General features: G+C 40.1%; 1 protein-coding gene across 1 annotated transcript in view; it reads left to right on the top strand.

Annotated features, from left to right (window-relative positions):
• ADAMTS5 (ADAM metallopeptidase with thrombospondin type 1 motif 5) overlaps positions 1–21,647 on the top strand; it is a 47,699-nt gene extending 26,052 nt beyond the window's left edge. Inside the window, exons 3-8 of the mRNA XM_064470281.1 lie at positions 870–1,037; positions 8,051–8,334; positions 9,264–9,447; positions 9,898–10,073; positions 10,944–11,119; positions 14,653–21,647. Coding sequence (XP_064326351.1) covers positions 870–1,037; positions 8,051–8,334; positions 9,264–9,447; positions 9,898–10,073; positions 10,944–11,119; positions 14,653–15,226 — 1,562 coding nt within the window. The 3' untranslated portion in view covers positions 15,227–21,647. The remainder of the gene's footprint in view (positions 1–869; positions 1,038–8,050; positions 8,335–9,263; positions 9,448–9,897; positions 10,074–10,943; positions 11,120–14,652) is intronic.
• The last annotated feature ends 201 nt before the right edge of the window (positions 21,648–21,848 follow it).

The following is a 21,848-nucleotide window of genomic DNA, read 5'->3' as shown; positions in this document are numbered from 1 at the left end:
TATGAGTGTTAAGTTCAGGCTTGAGCTCCCTGCAGCTTTGGTTCTCATTCAGTGTTCTATCTCTTGGATAGTAAGTTGGCTGTGAAATAATCCAGTGTGGGTGTAGAAATTAAAGTTAAACCTGATGTTTACAGAGGGAACAAAGTGTGTTGCCTGCAATCTATTATTGTTGCCCAGAGACTAGAGAAGATGGGGATCACTGATCTACAGAAAAGGTTGCTGTTGCCCTTACAAGAACTCATCTAGCACTTGACTGAGCTTCCCTGGGCATTAAGGATTTTTGCAAGTTCCATCATGTACTGCTTTTTGTGCGCATTATTTTGTGTTCTGGAGTATAAATATCTAATACCATATACATCCAAAAACAAAACCCAGCAAAACTAAAACCCTAACCAAAACAATGCTAAAAAGCACTTTAAGAATGTACATACAGTTTGTTTAGTTGCTCCATAAATGCTAGCACTCTGTCCATTTAGAAACATATAGTAGCACCTTTCTAGACAGTTGCAGAACATCTTCACAGAGTGAAGTCTTTCTTGCTGTAGATGATTTGGAAGAACAGTAAGAACTAAATTGTTGACTAGTATAAATGAGCACAGTTCACTTTAGTCTTCAACAGGTTTCAACTAGCACAGTTCAATGAGATGTCAGCTGATGGCACTATTTCCTTGCTATATGTAATGGTGTAAACTGTCACAGCTTTTTTTTGTCTTCAGGCAGAGATGCCATGTTTCAAGTGGCCTGCTTTGGGCTGCTGTTCAAAATTTGAGAATGAATTATACAATTCATTATACCTTGACTGTGAGCTTTAGCTGGTAAACTCTTTATGAATAGTCATATAATTTTATTTATTTATTTCATTTCTATAGGGCACTTGCTTGGGCTTTCCCATGATGACTCCAAATTTTGTGAGGAGAACTTTGGCTCCATGGAAGATAAGCGCCTGATGTCCTCCATTCTGACTAGCATTGATGCTTCAAAACCCTGGTCCAAATGCACTTCAGCAACTATAACGGAATTTTTCGATGATGGTCATGGTATGTGTTATCACACCTTGTGTCAGCTACATGTTAGTTTTTACTGTGATCTATTTTTTTAATAAGAACATTTTGTACCAGCTTGTTCATTCCTTGCTCATCTTCAGGACTGTCTTGGAAGTGCTTGCAAAACAAGGCAAAGGTCTAGAAAGCTGGCTGAGTCTCAACCTCCCTTTGCGTGGTTCAAACGTGTGTGCCATCACATGGCATGTACAGGATAACCAAGTGATCAGACCCAGTCAGCATGTGTTTAGGAAAGGCACGTCCTGCTTACCTAACCTGATCTCCTTCTCTGACAAGGTGACCCACTTAGTAGATGCGGGAAAGGCTGTGGCTGTTATCTACCTAGACTTCAGTAAAGCCTTTGACACGTTTTCCCACGGCATTCTCCTGGAGAAACGGGCTTCTAATGGCTTGGATTGGTGTACTTTTCACTGGGTAAAAAACTGGATGGATGGCCAGGCCCAAAGTGTTGTGGTGAAAGGAGCTAAATCCAGTTGGCAGCCGGTCACAGGCGTGGCCAGCATGGCCAGCAGGAGTAGGCAAGTGATCATGCCCCTGTACTCAGCTCTGGTGAGACCCCACCTCTATTACTGTGTTCAGTTTTGGGCCGCTGAGTACCAGAAGGACACGGAGGTGCTGGAGCGTGTCCAGAGAAGGACAGTGAAGCTGGCGAAGGGTCTAGAGCACAGGTCTTATGAGGAGCAGCTGAGGGAGCTGGGCTTGTTTAGTCTGGAGAAGAGGAGGCTGAGGGGAGACCTTATCGCTCTCTACAGCTACCTGAAAGGAGATTGTAGTGAGGTGGGTGTTGGTCTCTTCTCCCAGGTTACTAGCGATAGGACAAGAGGAAATGGCCTCAAGCTGCCCCAGGGGAGGTTTAGATTGGATATCGGGAAATATTATTTCACTGAAAGGGTTTTCAAGGATTGGAACAGGCTGCCCTGGGAAGTTGTTGAGTCACCATCCCGGAGGTATTTAAAAGACCTTTGATGTGGCATTTAGGGGCATGGTTCAGTGGTGAACTGGCAGTGTTAGGTGTATGGTTGGACTCAATTATCTTAAAGGTCTTTTCCAACCTATATGATTCTGTGTATTCTGTGTTAGTGCAAGAGAGAAGAAAGAATTGATGGAGTGTATGTTCACGGTAATTCAATTTGGGACATGGAGAACATGCTTTTTTTTTAAAGCATTAAAATAGTCTTGTCTTCCCAAATGCCACAGATATGAGCTCAGAGAGTACTTTAAACACAGCATACAAAAGAATGGCTTTTTCCTCACAGAAATTAAAATGGATGTTATGGTCTACTTAGTGCTAAACTACAGATATGAGCAGAGTGTATGTGTTCTTGTTGCCATTAATGACATTTATTGCATTTATAAAGCCATTGTATTTATTATGTTTACGTGGAGGGACTGTAAGCAAGAACTAAGACTCCTCTGTGCTGTATATGGTAAAAGATTACTTCTGCCCCAGGAGCTTACCTTCCAAGACATGTAACTAATATTTGTTAAATATGTCATTTACCCTTTGCAGAATAAGTGCAAAACTTTAATTTTCCAAAAGTAGTAATAAAAAAGCATATTCTACACTCTTTAATGAATTTTAAAGTCTTCATTGTGCTCCCAAAGCAACTGCAGTTCTTAAACAAACCATTCAAATTCCAAAATGCTGAGATAAAAATGACATAATTGAGCGAATGGATCAAGTTGTTATGGTAACTAAAATGCTTATGGATAAAAAGTATGGTATGTCTGCTGAATGTAAAGGTTTTTTTGGTTTTAAATATTTTGTCGGCTAATTTCAGTGCTCTCTGAAATATTTTCTCCTGTTTTCCTCTACTGGAGAATGACTTCATTTTTTCTCTCAATTTTATTAGATCCTTTAATCTGTACTGGCCTGTTTTATGGTCCATATTGCTCTGGCATTGACTTAATACTACCAAGTTAGTTTCCACATATGAAGAGAACTTTCCTTTTTGAGTTTAGTTACTGAGGTACAGTACAGTTCACTGGGGTAAAAAAAAGGGACCTCCACTGCCACCTTAGCGGTGACCTCTTAGAGAGTGCAAGGAACTCTGAACTACATTTCCTCTTCTGTTCCTCTCCTGCTGCAGGCAAGTAGAAAGGCTGCTCTCATTTTTTCCCTTTTTTGTGACCTGGCTTCTCTTTACTATGCATCCAGCTGGCTAATTTCTCCAACAATAAAGAAAGCAAACAGAGCATTTCTCCCACCAAGCTCCCCTGTGGCTTGTTGTATCTGGGGGGATGCTTGAAATTTGGACCCTTACCCATGAGCTGGACCCGGCATCAATATGCAAGTAAGGAGGGGCTGTAACAATCAGTCCTACAGCTCTAAGACTATAACTCTGTGTCCTGGTTTCAGGACACTCCGCCGGTTTTTTCCAATAAAAGTAGGTAGGGTCTTCAGATCCTCCAGATCTGCATTACAGTATTTTTGTTTAGCATGTTGTCCTGTACACAAAGTTTAGCAGTCCTCAACTGCTGACACTTTTCACAAAGTCAGGTATTCTTTGCTGCATGTAAAGGGCTTATGATCTGTCAGTCTGTTAACATAGGTTAGGGTACATTGCCCTTTCTCTTACTCATGAATGGTTATCACTCAGGCATGTAGTCTCAGAGAGTTATCGACGTGATGAAATAATTCACAGAAGATTTGAACCTCTCATCATAAAGGTCCGTAGTCTTCTGGGAATTTTATTACTGATGGTATTGGTGTGATTTCAAATACACAAAGCTTAGGGAATTTCTTTTCTTGAAATATCAGCCTTTCAGAGACCTTTTCTAAGTAACAGTCTTCCTTTTCTGTTGAAGCTTATAGCTTTTCAGTGATTTATCTTAAATCAAAGATGTGTCTTAACAGAAGACAAACACTATCTATGGAAATAAAAATGGAAATCAATGATTTAAACTGCAGTTTCTTCAAATTATTGTGCTGAAAGGACAGGCATTATTTTAGGAAGGGAACTTCTGGTTTTATTTTCTTCTTCCAGCCAGTGAATGAATCCATAGCTCCATAATTCCCGTTGGTAATGTACGCTGAGTGTACCAGGAACCACAGGATCCTAGTAGGGCATGACGCTTCCTTTAAGGCTGCTTTGGCTTGATAATAAAACAGTGCAAACAAGCCATATTTCTTTGTTTCCTTCAGAATAAGCATGTGTCTGCCTTTTCAGTTGCTCATTTTTTTCTTAGCTGGGGCAGATGTACTATTGTGTAGTTGCAGTGTTTTCCCTCCCTTTATGTTTTCAAGAAGGTGCTCCCCTGCAATCTTCCCACAGAAAGAAGAAAATCCTCTCTCTCTCAAGTGCTGCTAGGCAGAGAAAAAAAACAAACTTAACCATTCAGGTGTAATTTTGAGCAGAGCTGCAGGCATAATACAGAAAAGGAAGGCACAAAACAGCAGTTGCAATGAAAGAATGCAGATATTAATATGCCAGGCTTTCTTTTAGGATGTTTGTGACTGGATTTTGCGTAGTCACAGGATGCTTATGTGGGAAGCACTGAACAAGAGGAGACTCATCCATTCTCTGGTAGGCAGCATAAGCAGTTTGCACCACACTTTTGGTCTGAGTGGGCACAAGCTTATAAATTGTGCTTTGTGACAAACGGCATGGCAGCATTGGGGTGGGGAAATAAAGAGCTTCATCTGCTGCTCCTTATGGCTAAGCATAATGAAATGTGAATGAGGTCTAGAAGTTTGGATCTGTGAGCAGTATTCTACTGCAAAAGAGCAGTCGATGTCTTACCAAAGCTTTAAGTAAGTTTCCTGTATAGATTTAGATGTTCACCCCATACTGCTGTAACAGCAAACATCACAGACTTGGCTCTAATTCCTTAACATCACTTTATCAAGTACTGATGTTCCTATTTTCTAAATTTGGAAGGCAATGTTGGGGAGCAGATTCATCTTATAAAATATGGGTACTTACTTTGTAGGTAGCTACTCCTAAACTGGGTATTTAAGTTCCCATCGTAGTGCAGCAGGGTCTAATCAATGGCATCAATGGTTTGACTGATCTCATGAGTTGCATTAGTGGTGCTGAATTACACCATAAACTCATTTGCCTGAGTAGTGCAACATCTGACAACTGACAGAATTGCAGACATCAGCATTACATACAGTTAAAGTCAGCCAAATAAATCCCAATATAAATGTCTTGTCCAAGGTCAATCAGGAGGTCTGGGGAGGATCAAGGTGCTGATTCTCTGTCTCCTGAGGCCCACTCTGAGAACTATAAACATCATTATCATGATACCACCATTTGTTTTCCACTCACGAGATGACCCCAGACAGCAGTTTGACATTCAGGAAGAAAAGGCCGAGTTAGTCTCCAGAAGACAGTGACATATATTTCCATCTGCTTTTAACCAGCTCCCTCCTAAGGTACTAATTACCTTTATTGTCATGCCAACCACTAGGCTGGGGCATGATTGCTTGAAATTTATTGTGTTTGTCAGAGTGCTCGGTGCTCTGTGCAACCTGAAACAAAGACTATTTCTATTTTAATTAATTTATATCCTGGTTATCTGCTTCCTGCACAGATCTTATTCTGCCTTTTCTTCTCAAGATGTATTGCACATAACATTGTGGAGAGATAATGAGATGGCTTGATTAACACTGTCATCAGACAACAATGTTGCTCTATTCCAGGGCACACAGATGTTCTTTGGTGCTCAGGACAAAAAATGGGTATAGCACTATATACGTGCACTGTATGTTACAATGCGGTCTAGTGAATTGAAGCCCTCGCTGCCCCTCTCTACCAGGAAGGCCAGAGCAAACCATCCTCCCAGCTTCTGAACTCTGTCTTTTCTGACCATTACAAGTAGGAAGTTGGATCAGCTGGTGGTGAAAACACCTGCACTTCATTGCAACCTGTCTAAATATAGGTTACCACTGCTAATATCTATAAATGTAAAGGTGCTTTTTTTTTTGCCCTGTGGGGGAACCTTAGGGGCCTTTCCTATCTTCAGTTGTGAATTTATCGTGTGAGATCAGCTAGAACATCTGGCTTTATAGACATTATACTTGTTTCCTCAGAGCAGCAATGGTTAAGGAGAACTCTGGATCTCATTCACCTGGATTCTGAAGGGGAAAAAATGCTTTATTTGCAGTGTAAACTTCTGAAATCTGTTTGTTATTTACATGTGAAAGATATTCAAATGGCTGTTAACTGAGATGATTGACAAATCAAGTACACACGAGGATGTGACTTTTTCTTTTTTCTCTAAATTTATATTTTCAGTCATATCAGTCATGGTAGATCTCAGTGATGGGCAGCAGTGTCTGGCGTGATGAAATTATGTGTTATTACAATGCGTTAAAATACCAAATAATGGTTGCACTTGGGAGTTTGATAAGTTCTGCAGTTTATATATATAGTAGTAGTGTATACCGCTAAATGCTGACATGCTAGTGCCTTCCCGTCACCACCCTAACACTGTACTGGTTTCCTCCCCGTCACAAGGTATATGAAGTAGGACTTCTGCTGTTCTTTGCTTTTACAGAGTGTATTTTTGACAGAAACTTTTGTCAATGATGTCCTTGTCAGAAACACCAGAAAAAAACCCCGTCCTTTCTCACTCCTCACCATGACTTTATATTTTACCCTATAACAGGCTTTGAATGCTAGGGTACTTTTACCTTTATTTCATGGCACTCAGTTCATCAGTTAGCATTGGCACACCTTGCTCTTCATCAAAAAAGTCATCATAATCCAGGTTAAAGATAAGGCTAGGACAAATTAGGGTCAGAAAAGGACAAACGGAACAATTTTAAGAAGACAGAGAGCTTTTTGGTAGTAAGTAAGTGATGATGCAGAAAGAATTTTTGGCTGATTTGGCTAATTGGCCTTAGTCTTTAGAGGTAAAAAAGAACAGCTGCAGTAAGTGTGTGTTCTGGAGGGAAAATACAAGCCATGGAGAGGCGGGGTATTTGGCTTGTTTAAATTCACTGCCATAGCTTGAAATTCTATTCCATTTTTGTGTAAATAGTGAGGATTTTATAGGTAGTTTTTTTCACCCATGATCCAACTGAAGAACACTGGTGTAGGTTCCAAAGTGAGGTAAATTGTGGTAAGTTATTTTGGCCAAGGATAAGTGAAGCTTGCCCAGACCACATATCCCTTTCTTGAAGTGTAAAAGAGGTTACACTGAATAAATAGTTCTACATGTCAAGAAGTAAGTTTTTCAACAGTAAAAAAATCCATCAGTAGATCTGCTAGAACCGAAATGTGAATTCTCATTTTTAGAGTGTGTCAGACAAATCTTGACCTCTGCAATATATCTCAAAACACATACTCAATTCTACATGTTTACGCTGTTTTTTTCTTTTATTTCTGTTATTTAGATATTTTTGTATAAAGTGGATAACCCTCTTCAAACTAATTCCAGAAGCAGCCAAGTTTTGTTCCTTACAAGGAAAGCCCAGTCCAGATTTACCGCCAACGTTAGTTTTGATATGCAGCTTATATTTTTTCTTTGATCTGTTGGGTTTTTTTCTCTTCTTCTTCTTCTTTCAAGTGCCTCATTGGCTACAAGTCTGATTTTTGTGATTTTTCTGGCATCCTTTTAGAAGCTTTACCATTTCTGACGTTCTGTCTCAAAATTCACGTTACAGTTTTGCTTACTTTGCCGTGAGTCTTGATCATTCCTTAAATCACAAACTGATAAATAGAGTAGAATGTGTTCGGGGTAATTTCAAATAAAGGAAACCAGGATGAAACGCCAAAGGGACCGGGGTAAAACTCATTTACACCCTCAGTCTGGAAGTAGGGAGCTCAACACCTGATGCGCTGCTGGGTGAGAATGCAGTTGCAATAGTATGATCTTGTCCAAAACCTGATGACACCTCGGAGAGCCTTTCTGTTCACGTCAGCAGCCTTTGAATGAGGTTCGCTGTCACCATCCGGCTGCCTAGCTTGAATGTCAGATGTGCAGCACCGCAGAGAAAATTAGGAAATGAGTAATAATAGGTTGGTTTGCTCTTTTAGGTAACTGTTTGCTGGACCAACCAAGAAAGCAGATCCTGGGCCCCGAGGAGCTTCCAGGACAAACCTATGATGCCATTCGTCAGTGCAAACTGGCGTTCGGACCCGAATACACAGTGTGTCCCGGTATGGATGTGTGCTCTCGCCTCTGGTGTGCAGTTGTGCGCCAAGGTCAGATGGTTTGTCTGACTAAGAAGCTGCCTGCTGTAGAGGGAACACCATGTGGAAAAGGGAGGATCTGCCTCCAGGGAAAATGTGTTGACAAAACCAAGAAGAAATACTACTCAGTAAGTTACCAGCTGTGGTATTTTAGCTAGGGAACTTTAGAAGGCATGGTCTGCAAAGGCGCTGATTTTTGTGGGAGTGAAAGGGACTTTATGGAAGTCAGATTGAAAGCTGCCTTGTTTTTTAGCATGTAATTTGAGTGTTATTGGTGAGGGATGTAGGAGAAAAAGCTGCTGAGTTTCAGGAAGCATGTTTTCTTGTTGACGTATGAAAGCCCTCATTCCTGGAAAACAGGGAGCATCCCTTCAGAGTAGAATATTTGTCCATTCAATAAGTCAGTCAGGTGTCAGTACATGCGGAAAGGTTGTCACGGACTTATTCGTAGCTTCCTGACTTCTTGGCAATAGACTGTGAGGTAAATTAAATCTGTAAATTTAAAGACCAGCACTCATCTGAAAGGCCCCAGGGCCCTAACTCTAGAGAAGAGAAGGGTGGATGAAGGTCATCCAGAATATATTTTCTGGAGCAGGAAAGTTTGTACCTCCAGTGACAGAGTCCCCTTTGTAAGCTTTATACATCTGAAGAGTCCACAGGCTCATGAGAACTGTCAACTGCACAGTTCAGATAGTTCTAAATTTACTGGGTAGACAGTAGCACTGCCCCTTCTGTTATACCCACAGAAGAAATACGGACTTGTAGAGCTTTATGAAGATACTTGCAAACTACAAGAGTTATTCAAATCGAGCTACAGCCCTTATAACATACTTTTTTAAGGAATGAAATACTTCTACATGGTCTTGCAATACTCTTTCTAGGTAGCCAGTTCAGCTTCAGCTCTGCTGGGTTGAAAGAAGGCTCCTGTTTTCATTGAGTAAAATGAATAAGGGATCACCTTCAGCTGAGGAAAACATTATCAGTGTCTTTGAGATGTAGCGCCTTAAATTTCACACTTAGAAGATATCCTTACCTCCCACTGTTCTGTAAATTTCAGGCTTCAAGCCATGGTAACTGGGGGTCCTGGGGACCTTGGGGACAGTGCTCCCGTACCTGTGGCGGCGGCGTTCAGTTTGCTTATCGTCACTGCAACAATCCAGCTCCTAGAAACAACGGCCGGTACTGCACAGGCAAGAGGGCCATCTACCGCTCCTGCAACGTCGCACCCTGCCCAGCAAATGGTAAGTGCCTTCATGCCAAAGTGCGTTCGTGCTCCAGCGTCTGTTCTTAGATAGTAAATATCGAACATCTACTGTGAAAGGAAACAACAAAGGTCCATTGTAGTTTCTCCAAAATGTATTTGCCAAGGCAAGACACTCATCATTAATACAATACTGTAATTCTTCCCCCATCTCCACCCTGACGCTGTACAGAAAGGACACTTGAATGAAAAGAAATTTCAGTCCTGAAAAATGAACCGTAATGCAAACTTTAGTCCTTTAATGCTTATTATGTCATGGGAAGATTTCCAAGCTAAAACAGTTGAAGGATTTGAAGGCCAGTTCTAAGTAAAGAGGTAAAGTGATGTAACTTTAAAAGTATGTAAAAAAATAAATTGGTATAATAGATGGGCATAATTATATTTGCAGCGTGGTCTGAAGCAGTCACTAATGATGTGAACAATTCTACAGCTAAATCTTTTCGTCAAGAGCAGTGTGAAGCAAGGAATGGCTATCAGTCTGATGCAAAGGGTGTCAAGACGTTTGTTGAATGGGTCCCCAAGTATGCTGGAGTACTTCCCGGAGACGTTTGCAAGCTCACCTGCCGAGCCAAAGGAACTGGCTATTATGTGGTATTTTCTCAGAAGGTAATGGCATCTCCAGTGGTGATATCATGCTCCAGTTCAGAAGCGTCCTGTATCTTAGAAAACTTTCCCTACAACAAGGGGAAAGAAGTTAATCATATGATTCAAAGACTTAACTGTGTGACTAGATTTAATGGCTTGATCCAGTGGTTATACATTAGGACCGGAATTGGCCTCTAAAATGAGGTAAGTTTTTCCACATCTCAGTATGTGGAGTCATGAAAAATATGGGCCTCTGAGTGCACTCTGCACTAGTTTGTTTTCAGCAGTGGATAAAAGGGTTTCTGCCTGGAGAGTCATCTGTCGTTCTGGGGTTTTCTGGAGGGGAGAGAGTACTATGAGTAAAAGAATAAGTTTTACCCTGAATTATGTTAAGGGAGTCCAAAATAACTCTTATGGAGCCAATTAATATAGAACAATAGTAATTAATACAGAACAATAGCCAATTAGTATAGATGTGACTTGTGGTCAGTTTGTTACATCAGATGTAATTCGAACTGAAATGTCTCCCATGCTTATGCTTGTGTTTTCTGCCTCTAAACGTTATGAAGGTAACATTTAGATGTAGACGGCTCAAATGCAAGCCTATCTACAAGTATCGTTATTGTTATTATTAACGAGCTGTGAGATGATCATTAAAGCCAGGGTCATTTTGGTGGCTTACAGTGGAGTTACCTGTCATTGCTTTCAGCCCTTTGATAAATTTCATCTGCTCTTGTGCTGGGAATGTTAGAGAAACTTAGTCTGGTCTGTCAGGGTAGGCACTCTGTTCTGAGTAGGTGACATAAATAAGTACCTGGGCTTTGCCAGTCAGATTCACAAACGCAGATCTTTTCCCTGGTAGTTTTAACCAACGGTCATTTGATTGCCTAGGTAACTGATGGTACCGAATGTCGGCCATACAGTAATTCAGTCTGTGTCCGGGGAAAATGCATCCGGACTGGTTGCGATGGCATCATTGGTTCAAAGCTCCAGTATGACAAATGCGGGGTGTGTGGAGGAGACAATTCCAGCTGCACAAAAGTCATGGGAACCTTCACCAAAAAGAGGTATTGATCTTGAGTATTAGTAAATGTATCTTCTTGTGGAAATAGTAACTCTGCTATGCGCTTGCTTGCTTTCTGTCTCTAAATGCAACTTACTTTCATATGAAGTTTGAGCAAAAGAGTACATTGTCTGTGCTTTATTGCACTTTCCAGATGTTTACAGCTGCCCTCTTAACATTACTCCAAAATTGACAAATAATCAACCGGCAAAACGCTGCACCCAGTTCATTTCTGACACAAAGTGCCAGTGATACAGGTGAGCACCCCATTAATAGGAAGTCTGCCTAGAATAAGGCATAGCATCTTGGCTACTTGCTTATCTTTCTGTGTCAGGTGGCTTGTGGTTTCTAGAGGAGAGAGGAAAGGGAAGAGAGGAGTGAATCAGAAAGTTGTTGGGGTCAGAATGATCTGGGTCTCTCTGAAATGCTGCATTTCCCAGATGATGCTGTGTCAGCAAGTTACACATTGAGAGTGTGTTTCGTCTCACCTAACTTCGAATGACAGTGAGGACATCCCACCTGATTTAGTGACACGGATTCCTTGTCTAGTTAGTGGAGAGAAGCAGACAGCATTAGAGCACAGCTGTGAAAGTCTTCCTTAATAGCTGAGAGGAATTATACCCGAAAAATACCTTTTCACACCGCAGAGTATATATGGAGCTTAGGTGACTAGATGAGACGTCAGAAGTAAATACAGGCTTCAGCATGGCATTTGCTATATCCCTTCATGTCCACGGGCATAATATCAATCTCCAGATGGATTTTTTTAAACCAAAATATTTATAGCTGGTATCCGTAAGCCATTTTACTGTGACAGTTCAGCTTTTAACTATAATTAAACTTAATACAACTAAAATAAAAGGAACCACGCCCGTTGTTATCCCTGACCACATTGAGGGTAGCAGTAAGCTTTGTACTGAGATACCAATATCAAGTCAGCCTGCTTTCTGTCTGAACTCGTTTCCCTCCCTCTTCAAGTCTTAAGATTCATAGAAGAATCAAGTACTTTAATTATCATTCATATTGATTCCAAGTTGTCAAAGGACTGCTGCAGTGATCTAGTCTTAGAAACTGCCAGTTGACAATTTCTACTCAGTATCTGTGACTGCATTAGCGTACCATCTTTTAAAATGTGCATAAACTTGATTTTGTTTTATATCTTCCAAATTTTTACATAGCATATTGAAAGCTACAAGAAGTTGAAATCTGACTCCTGAAATGACCTTTTATTTCTATACATTTCAGCATACTGATTAATAGCGGTCAAAAATGGCTTTGAGAGCGAATTTATTCTAAAAATAAACATAACTAATCTTCTTCCTGGTAAACCAATGATTATTCACCTGAGGATGCCAAAACACCTCTGCCAAAAAGAATGACTTCCCATCCAAATTAGTAATTATATAAACCAAATCCTTTCCAATTTGTAAATATTGAAATGTCTGGGATGTCTAAAGGGAGAAGACAGTGTGGGATATGCTTCATGTGATTCAGTAATGATCCTTGTGCTGGAATCCAGGCTCCAGCAAAGATGTTAAAGGGACTCCATGAATTTCAGTGAGGCCAGATTTGTAGCATAGATATACTTGGAAGTGGAGAGATTCTATTATAATTATTCCTATGAAGTCACCATCTTACTCCTCAAATTATGCCTTTAACTGAAATGAGAATGGTCAGAGAGTAAAATATTAATTCAACCTCAATGCATTCAAAAAGTTGCCCCATTTAGAAAGTAATAGTCAACCTGTAAGTAACAAGTATGTTCCAACTTGATTTTGATTGAATTTTGGAGTGACAAGGATTTATTTTTTACTGGAAATATAGTTTGAGACAATAACCTTATGCGAGTAATTGACTTCAAAGTAAACGCCTCATTAAAACAGTGAAATTTTAATTCTCTGTAAACTGTTTTTACATAAGAAGGGGCAGTGGCTGTAGTAAAATTATCTTTTCTCCACTGAAAAATAGAAGCTCCTGCGTTGCTGTCTGTTATAAACCAAACTGGTGCAATCTGTACGTTAAGTGTACAGGGAAACTATTAAATGTAGGAGGGGAAACTAGTATTTCCCATTGCAGACAAGTGCCATAACAACATTTGTTTGTACTTTTTTCTTTTAAAGCAGTCAAAACATAATCTTCTGGCTTCCTAAAACTTTCTTTAAAAGGCTGTAAAGCTAAAGTGTCAGAAGTTGGGAAAGAAGAGAATTAAGGCTGCACGTGCTTCTTTATGCAATGGAGTGTTACAATTCTTTGCACAGACAACTTGAATTCTCCAGCATTGCTTTTGGTGTTTGAACAAATGGTTTTGTAACTTTAATAACATGTTTTAACAAGAGTTATTTTGGCAACTGTTACGTAAAGACATTTGTGCAGTGCTGTAGAGCAGAGTCCCCCCCAGCCTGTTTTTCACGCCATATTCCTTCAGCTTTATGGAGGTGCTAAATCAATATAGTTTTAGTCATTGTCCTGTAACTGCTGGAAATAGCAGGGGAATGGCGCAAACATTTTATCTGTAGCCTGTGCAGTCTCTTCTTGTGCAGCCAAAATCCTTGAAATTAGCAGTCTGTTCTTTGAACAATCCAAAGGAGACCCTTCACTTCTATATATTTTTAGTATATTTTCTCATTCCTTGTTTTCTAGAAGTTTCAGCACTAAACTTCTCTGGTATGAGATACTTGCAGAATGGTTCTGTCACAGGTTTAGAAGTGAAAATATGTGTCTCCAAAGTCCAGCTGATAGCTTATAGCTATGTATAGTCTTTAGATTTTTTTTCTATAGATCAGTAAAGTTAAAATAAATAACATACTGAGATAGTGATAAGTTCCAGCACACCTGCAGGTTTTGAATGCTTGTCATTCTCGGTAGAAGGGTTAAATGTCTTTTCCTAAATTTGAGTTAAGATACTTCATAAATAGCAAGGGACAAAACTCTGTGATGGTACAAGTTAAACATTTGGTCACTCCTCATATTAGACACTTGAGAATTAATCTTCGGCTTTATGAATTTCAAAATAAACAAATTTTTTCTCAGTGATCAAGATTATTTTTAAATGTTCCCAAGGTACCTCTACCCAGCTGTTACTCTGCTCATGCTTTCCTTAATCATCATTATAGTAAAGACAGCAAGAAACAGCTGTAACCAATGCATATCTCATTATCTTTCCCTTGGCAGGCAAAGCGTGCGTCGTATTTCATATCTCCCACCCTTTGCTGAAATATATAAGCTATCTGTTATTTTTCATTCCTCTTGTGTCTGACTCACCTAAAATCATTACTAAAGCTAAAGATTAAGCAATTTGGAATAAGTGCAGCAGAAACTTCTTCAGGAACATAAAGAACAATACAATAGAGAAACAGTGGAACTTCGTTTAATTAATCTTAGATGAGCCTCAAGCCAGATGGATTAAGGGCCTGAACTAAAACAGAGCAAGATGTGTCATGCCAGTGACTTCGTTAGGTGTTGCAGTAAGACTTGAGGATTATTTCGTGCTAGCTACTGAATACTCTTTTTTTTTTTTTTTTTTTTAACTTCATTCAGCAAGGGCTACACAGACGTAGTGAAAATCCCGGAAGGGGCAACCCACATCAAAGTTCGGCAGTTCAAGACTAAGGACCAGAGCAGGTTCACTGCCTACCTGGCCCTGAAAAAGAAAAACGGTGAGTACCTTGTCAATGGAAAGTATATGATCTCCACTTCAGAAACAATCATTGACATCAATGGGACTGTCATGAACTACAGCGGCTGGAGCCACAAAGATGATTTCTTGCACGCCATGGGACACTCTGCCACAAAGGAGGTTCTTATTGTGCAGATACTTGCGACTGATCCAACTCAACCAGTGGACGTCCGCTATAGTTTCTTCGTGCCAAAGAAGCAAGGGCAAATGACTAACTCTGTCACCAGCAGCGGCAGCAGCAGCAGCAAAGTAACTCCACAGCTCATGCAACCCCGCTGGGTTACGGGGCCGTGGCTTTCTTGTTCTCGAACATGCGACACAGGATGGCACACTAGGACTGTCCAGTGCAAAGACGGGCATGGAAAATTAGCTAAGGGATGTCTTCTCTCCCAGAGACCATCAGCGTTTAAACAATGCTTGTTGAGAAAGTGTTAACCTGTGGTGATGATCTTCTTTAAAAGAGGTTTGATTAAGCCATTGTTGACATACTGGTATTAGGTCTGCCCAGACAGAGAGAAGCAAAGGCTTCAATGTACTTGCATACAGTCTCAAATTATGGGCAGAATCTGCCTTTCTGGACCAAATGAAGATGTGCACTGCTTTAAATAATAGTAGGGTGATCTTAATACGTCAAAAAACTAAGCATTAAAGTTGTTATAAGCCCTCTGTGTCTGCAAAAATATAAAATAATGCAAAAGAAGAAAAACTAGTGAATGGAGGATCCTGGGATATTTGAAGGTTACAGAATCATCTCCCCTTTTTCACCTACCTCTGATACAGTATGTCCTTAGAAAATGTCACATGCACCCATGATACCACAGTAGCTTATTTTATACTGTTTTGTAAATATCTTTCATTTGGTATGTCACTTTATAACACTTGGTTCTATTAAAAAATCAAAAGACAAACTACGTAAGCAAAGTGATTGACCAAAGTATATCTGCAGCCCTTGTGGACTTGGTCCTCTCTTCAGAAAGGGACGCAGGTGTTTTACTGGAAAATTAAGAGCTTGCTGCTGGTTTTGAAAAGTAATACCTTTTGATTTTGACAAAAGGAAACACGTTTTCATGCTAGGAATTTCCTGACAGCAGATCATTATTCTATGACAAATACTGTGTTTCCATCAAGAAGGAGCACTGCAGCAGCTTGCAGACCAGGGATCCCCACATGTATGTTGCTCAAATACCAGCACCACCAGCGACTCCTCACCGTGTGTATGTCAGACACACACAGAAGGAGAATTTGGCTGCTAGAAGGAATTTGCATGCACTTGGCTTGTAGACCTTCCACTAGTTCCAGCTGTGTCACAGCTTGGGGTCCTTGTTGTCGATGAACAATAGCTGCTAGCTTCTTCTTCCCATAAAACAAAGGCATACTGTATTCTGTAGAAACTAGTTAGAGAACCAAAAATTACAGGTAAGATAATCAAGTGTCTTCTAACTCAGATGTTCTGAGGCTGTGTTCAGCTGCTTTCTCTGTTATTTTCTCTATGGCTTCCACCTTGACTCTAACAATGTGTAACGTACCTACATCTTTTGAAGAGGCTATAAAGGTCAAAAAAACACAGCAAGCAGTTAATATTTTATCACTGTTTTGTCCATCATGTCTAACTCTGGTATTCATCTTACCAGCAAAAGTTTGTAACTATTTGTCTTTTTTGATTGTTTTGTGTGTGTTTTGGGTTTTTTTTTTTTAAAGCTATAGAAGGCATTCGTGTTTTGTGTATCTACCACATTTGGGAGGAAGAGGGGTCGCTAGGAAGTCAAACCGCATCAGGATGTGGAGGACTTGCCCAATGTTAGTAAGACTGTTTCCACAGCACAGGCAGTAGCTGGTAATAGTTTTCATTGGCAGCAACTTCTGAATCCCACTGTTGTCTGGTAGAAGTTCTGTGACCGAGGATGAGCATTTCACCGTATGCAGGTAACAGGTGGAGGCCTGATAGCAGCCCTGTTAAAATAACTTCCTTTTATATAAGCAGGCTTTGAATTAAGCCGTAAGATAACAGGCGCCGAGAGAAATGGTTATAATGTGCTGATGAAAATAGAATCCCATCTGCCTCTTATTCCTTTGTTCATCCACACAGGAGAGTATGAGACTGCAGGGGGATTTTCAGACACGCCTCACAGCTGTAAGTCAGTGGTACTCGAAATACCCCAGGCTCTTCTGAAAATCCCAGTCATGAAATGAGTAAAGAAAACTTGTTGGCGTGTGTAGCAAGGGCAGGTCTCACTCTGGGCTGACACAAACATGTTTTTGCAACTGTGGCATGTTTGTATGAACTCTAAGAAAGCATGTGATGATTTCAAAACAGCATAGAATTGCTACATCTACAAGTACGAAACCTGGAGAAGTATCTATTTTTGTACCCTGTTCTAAATAAACAGTAATAGGGGCAGGGTGTCCTCCTCTGTCAAAATGAACTACCAAGGAATGTTAGTAATCACCTTCAGCTTTCAAGGATGGTGTGGCCTTCTTATTAGGAGTAGTCCTATGCAAACTTGTGGATCTTGAGGAAAATTCCTCACTTAATCTGTGATCCCACCCTAAGGACTGAGATCAAGGCTCTGAATATTTGCAGAGTTCTGGAAAGTTAAGATTTTGCCTTCTCTACCTATTAACATAAGATCACTTTGAAGCGTCTTATTTTCCTTTCAAGAAATCTAAGGATTATACTTATGTATGTACTACACAAGTTCTAGAACCTCTCAAAAAGGTTCATAACAAATAGAAACCATCATGAGAGGAAAAATAAGGAGACTTCATATGTCTCAGCATAGACTTAACATTTGTCCTGCATACAGCTGCTGTATTAAGTGGCTTTTTTTTCCCTGTGTTTTATCATAATAGAGACGGAATGTGCAAGTATTTGTGTGTGCATCGTACTAATAATTTATTATATATTCAACAGGATGAGTCAAGCTTTTGGATGCTATTCAGGCTCCGGAAGAGTAATGTCATATGCGGGTATAAATTTAAAGCTTCCTCAGATCAAGAGTATCTTTTTTCATAGAAAGTTTATTTATAAAAAATAAAAAAAATATGAGAACAAACCACTATAACGATTTTTCCCTTTTCACGAGTGTAGTAATGAAGCAAATTAGCAAGAGCCAGAAGCAGTTGCCTTTATACGGTGAGCGGGCAAAGGGGACAGACCAAGGAAGCAACCCTGAAAGTGTAAGATAAGCTAGGTCGGCCTGCACGAGTTAACACTTGCTTTTTAGCTGTTCTTTGTAATCGGACTCCAATTCCAAACCTTACTTTTGTCAGTCATAGCTGTCTCATGTAGCCGATGAATGAAAAATTGGTGCAAGGTATGTGACTGTCATTTCAGCTTCTGTTCTCAGCTAAATTCCTTGTCACTCACACTGTTATGTCATTGTTTACATTACTACCGAGTGTTGCCAAACGGGATTCATAAAACGCACCTAGGGCACAGAAACCCGGAGCATCGCTCTTTGCATAGAAGGAAACAATCCTCAGTGTTAAATTCACTGCTGACTTATTGAGACACATCCCCAGTACCCTTAGGTGGGGTTGGACCCCTAAGCATCAGTGCGTTTTAAAGCATCTGCTTTTCAAATAAGACATCCTCATTAGGAAAAAGCCTGTCGCCTCTGGTTTGACTGTATAAATTAAATGTAGCTGCCCTCCTGTGGAAACAGTTTTATCACAAAGGGGAGAGGGAATAATCTTGTGGATTAATCACAATTGTAAAAAAAAAAAAAAAAAAAGCAACAAAGCACTGAAAAAAAATAAAATAATTTATTGTTTTTACAACTGGTATGTGAACGGATGTAATGAATTTATTTATTCTTATTTAACAAAAATACCAATTGTGCAAATTCTATATTTAAAATGTTTTGCTGTCGTCTCTGTCTCTCTCTTTCTCGCTCTCTCTTAATTTATGCTTCAAATTTATGTTGAAAGTACGCCTTGTGAGTTTACATAATGTATGGCACTGGTTATTTTTTGTATGTTTTTATTTAGAAAGCTTTCTGCATGGAACAGGAGTATATGTGTATACATGTGAGCACACTGTATAGATGTATATCCTTTTTCTGCTGCCGTCTTTTTCTTAGAGAAGTTGTAGATACTTAATTTTGTGACACCTCATGCTCAGAGCTCCTTGTTACACTTCACTTTGAAGACCTCTCAGCTAGCAAGTCGTAAAGGTGTGTGGGCCAAAACCCCACCATACTAGCTCCTAAAGAAGTCAGACAACAGACTGGCTTCGCGCAGGGGCGTGCAGTTCATGCCGTGTGCCTCAGTGATTTACCGCTGAAGCTGGTAGGAGTCTTACCCTTTGCTTCAATGGGAGCGAGTTCAGGCTTGTAGTACATGGGAGTCCTCTATCTGTGAATGAAGTTTCTCAGAGTTGTCAGGGTGGCAAGCAAGTCTTCTCTCACGCAGCTTCTTATGCTTAAGTGAAAACACTACAGAGACACTCTTGTGTGCCTCTTAAAAAATGTAGCGGAAACAATGTATGATTTGGCTGATGAAGGCTGAACCATTAATAAAGCTACTTCTCAGTCTTTCCACCATTTATATGCATATATAAATATGTATATATGGCTATAAAGGTCAAAAGCCCAATTTGGAAGGCTTTGCAATGTTTTACTTCATAGTGTTGTAGCTCTTTGCACCACAGCAGGCAAAGTTAGGTGCAAAAAAGGCAGCAGAGAACGCGTTGCCAGTGTTTCCTTGAAAATAACAATATCTGTTTGCTTCCACTTTTCATCCAGTCCAACTACTGCTGAACTCAAGGGAACTTTGGGTATTGGGTCCAGTGTAAGGAAAAAAAAGGCAATATAGATAAACCTACAGCTTTCCTACAGACAGTTTCTTTAACAACACAAATGACTTCTGTAGCCACTTCACCGTAAGGGCAGTACTACGGACTGCAAATAATCTACTCCAAACTGTTGAAAGTTACCTTGCTTATCAGTGCCCGCATTCACACAAGTCAAATTCCAGCTCAGCCTCTCTGCCACCTGTGTGCTGCCATCCAGGCACTACCAAAGACCTGGAGCCAGCCACAAGGCTTTAGATGGATTTGTGATGGCCAGTGAGTGATGCTTCCTCACTTAAGACCTGCTCCAAAATGCCAGGGAACGACTATAGTCCTTGACTTTGACAATCTTTAGGGCAGGCTTTAAATAGGATTTTTAAGGATGGAACATGAATAATTGTGGGGTTTTAGCAATATGCTTAGGCAAGTGTTCTACCTTGTGCTAAAGGATGCCGTGCTGTTCTTTGTCACTGAGGAAGACGGAGCCTATGGCAGGAGCCAGAATTAGTTTCTCTGAGCATGGGCTGCAATTTTCAGAAAAAAAGTTGCTGGTTTGGAGGGGTTTGTTCCTTTTTTTAAGTGATACAGTTTTTATAGAGTTGCCAGGGTACGTCATTGCATTCATACTTGTCATTGGTAACGTTTTCAAGAGGGTTGTTTACTGTGGGTACACTGATACTAGCTTGTATAGTAAAGCTAGTTCAACGTCCTTGTCTCAAATGTCGTTGCAAATGCAGGTATTTCTGGTTTATCACGTGTAGCGGTAATGACTCTTAACGTGAGAGAAGTTGTCGGGTCCTCACCTGGCACCACAAAATGTGGCGTTGGGGTTTAAAAGATTTTATTACAAGTGCAAGTTTTCAGTGATAGCGTACAAAATTTGAAACACCCCAGGCATAGTCTTGCAGGTGAGCGGTATAAAAACTTACCTCCAGACATGCTGTACCAAACATCTTGATACTGTCCCTCTGCTCTGCACACTGCGGAGTTGCAGGTCGAAAACAAAACTCACGGTGTTTGCCCTGAAAGTTGTCTGTGTAGGCTCACGGTCACTGTAAGGACACTAAAATCATTTCCATGTACATGAGTCTTGCGTAGTCCATGATGAAACACATATGTGGGCGTACATAGAACTTAACTCTGGCTAAATGCAAATGCATATTTTTTACGTGTGCATGTGTATACTTGTGTAAAAACAACACATACGTGTACATGTATACGCAAATGAGTATTTGGGTCTCCATTACTCCCACTCCCAGGGCAAAATAGTTACACTGGTTTTAGTTACACCCATGTAAATTCGGAGTAACTTCATTACACCATTCGGCTTTGCAGGAGCTGCTTCAGACTTATACCACTTTAAATGGCAGCATAATTTGTCTTTTAATTTTTAGGAACTGGTTTACACAATTTATCATATGAACTGTGAAATTTTCAGGTAGTTTCTCATATGAAACATACTCACTGACAGTCAAGCATATATGCAATGTCAAAATCCCATCAGATACAGGAGATAATATACTGAATTAAAGTAAGTTGGGGACAGCGTAATACTCCTGTACAGCAATAAATCCATTTGATTTCTATTGCCAGGTCATCTGCCCTACATCAGATAAGATAAACTGAGAGAGGTACTGTAGGGAAGACTAATGGGAAGGCACAACGTTTGGTTTTGCTTTATTTCCTGTGCCTCTATACACTCTGTTGGTGTCAGCATATTCTGGGAAGTGTCACTTTGTGCATTACAGATAACCTGGCTGAAGCACCAGTACCCACTGAAAAACTAAGATGTGTCACAAAACTTTTTTTCATCCTAGTGTGTGTCTAATTGAAGAGAGTTAACATTTTTAGAGCACTACTATGTCAGCCAGTTTACATCCTAAATAATATGTTATGCAAAATATAAATTCATTTGAACTGAATTGTACAAGGTCTACACTGTACTATGACACATTGAAGGCCTATATTTTGTTTTGTAAACTATTACATATGTATAATTTACCAGTTGTAATCTTCAAACATTTGATTCTGTGATTTCAGTAAAAGTAATAAATATAAACTGTATCCTAGGTCCAAAATATTTGTTCTATACAGTATATTTGTGGGCTACTGTTTGCCGTTCGGTCTCACTAGAGACAGAGGAGCAAAAAGGGGTTGACCTGATCCCGACATTAAGGCATAAATATTCTTTCTATATGTAAACGTTGCACTTTAGTTGTGGTGGGGTCTTGTTGAAGTGCAACAGGGAGGTGCAGGGAGCGGCAT

Source organism: Phalacrocorax carbo, chromosome 1 (genome assembly GCF_963921805.1).
Source record: "Phalacrocorax carbo chromosome 1, bPhaCar2.1, whole genome shotgun sequence".
NCBI lineage: Eukaryota > Metazoa > Chordata > Aves > Suliformes > Phalacrocoracidae > Phalacrocorax > Phalacrocorax carbo.
The sequence above is the reverse complement of the archived record's forward strand: the minus strand, read 5'-3'. Positions and strand labels throughout refer to the sequence as shown.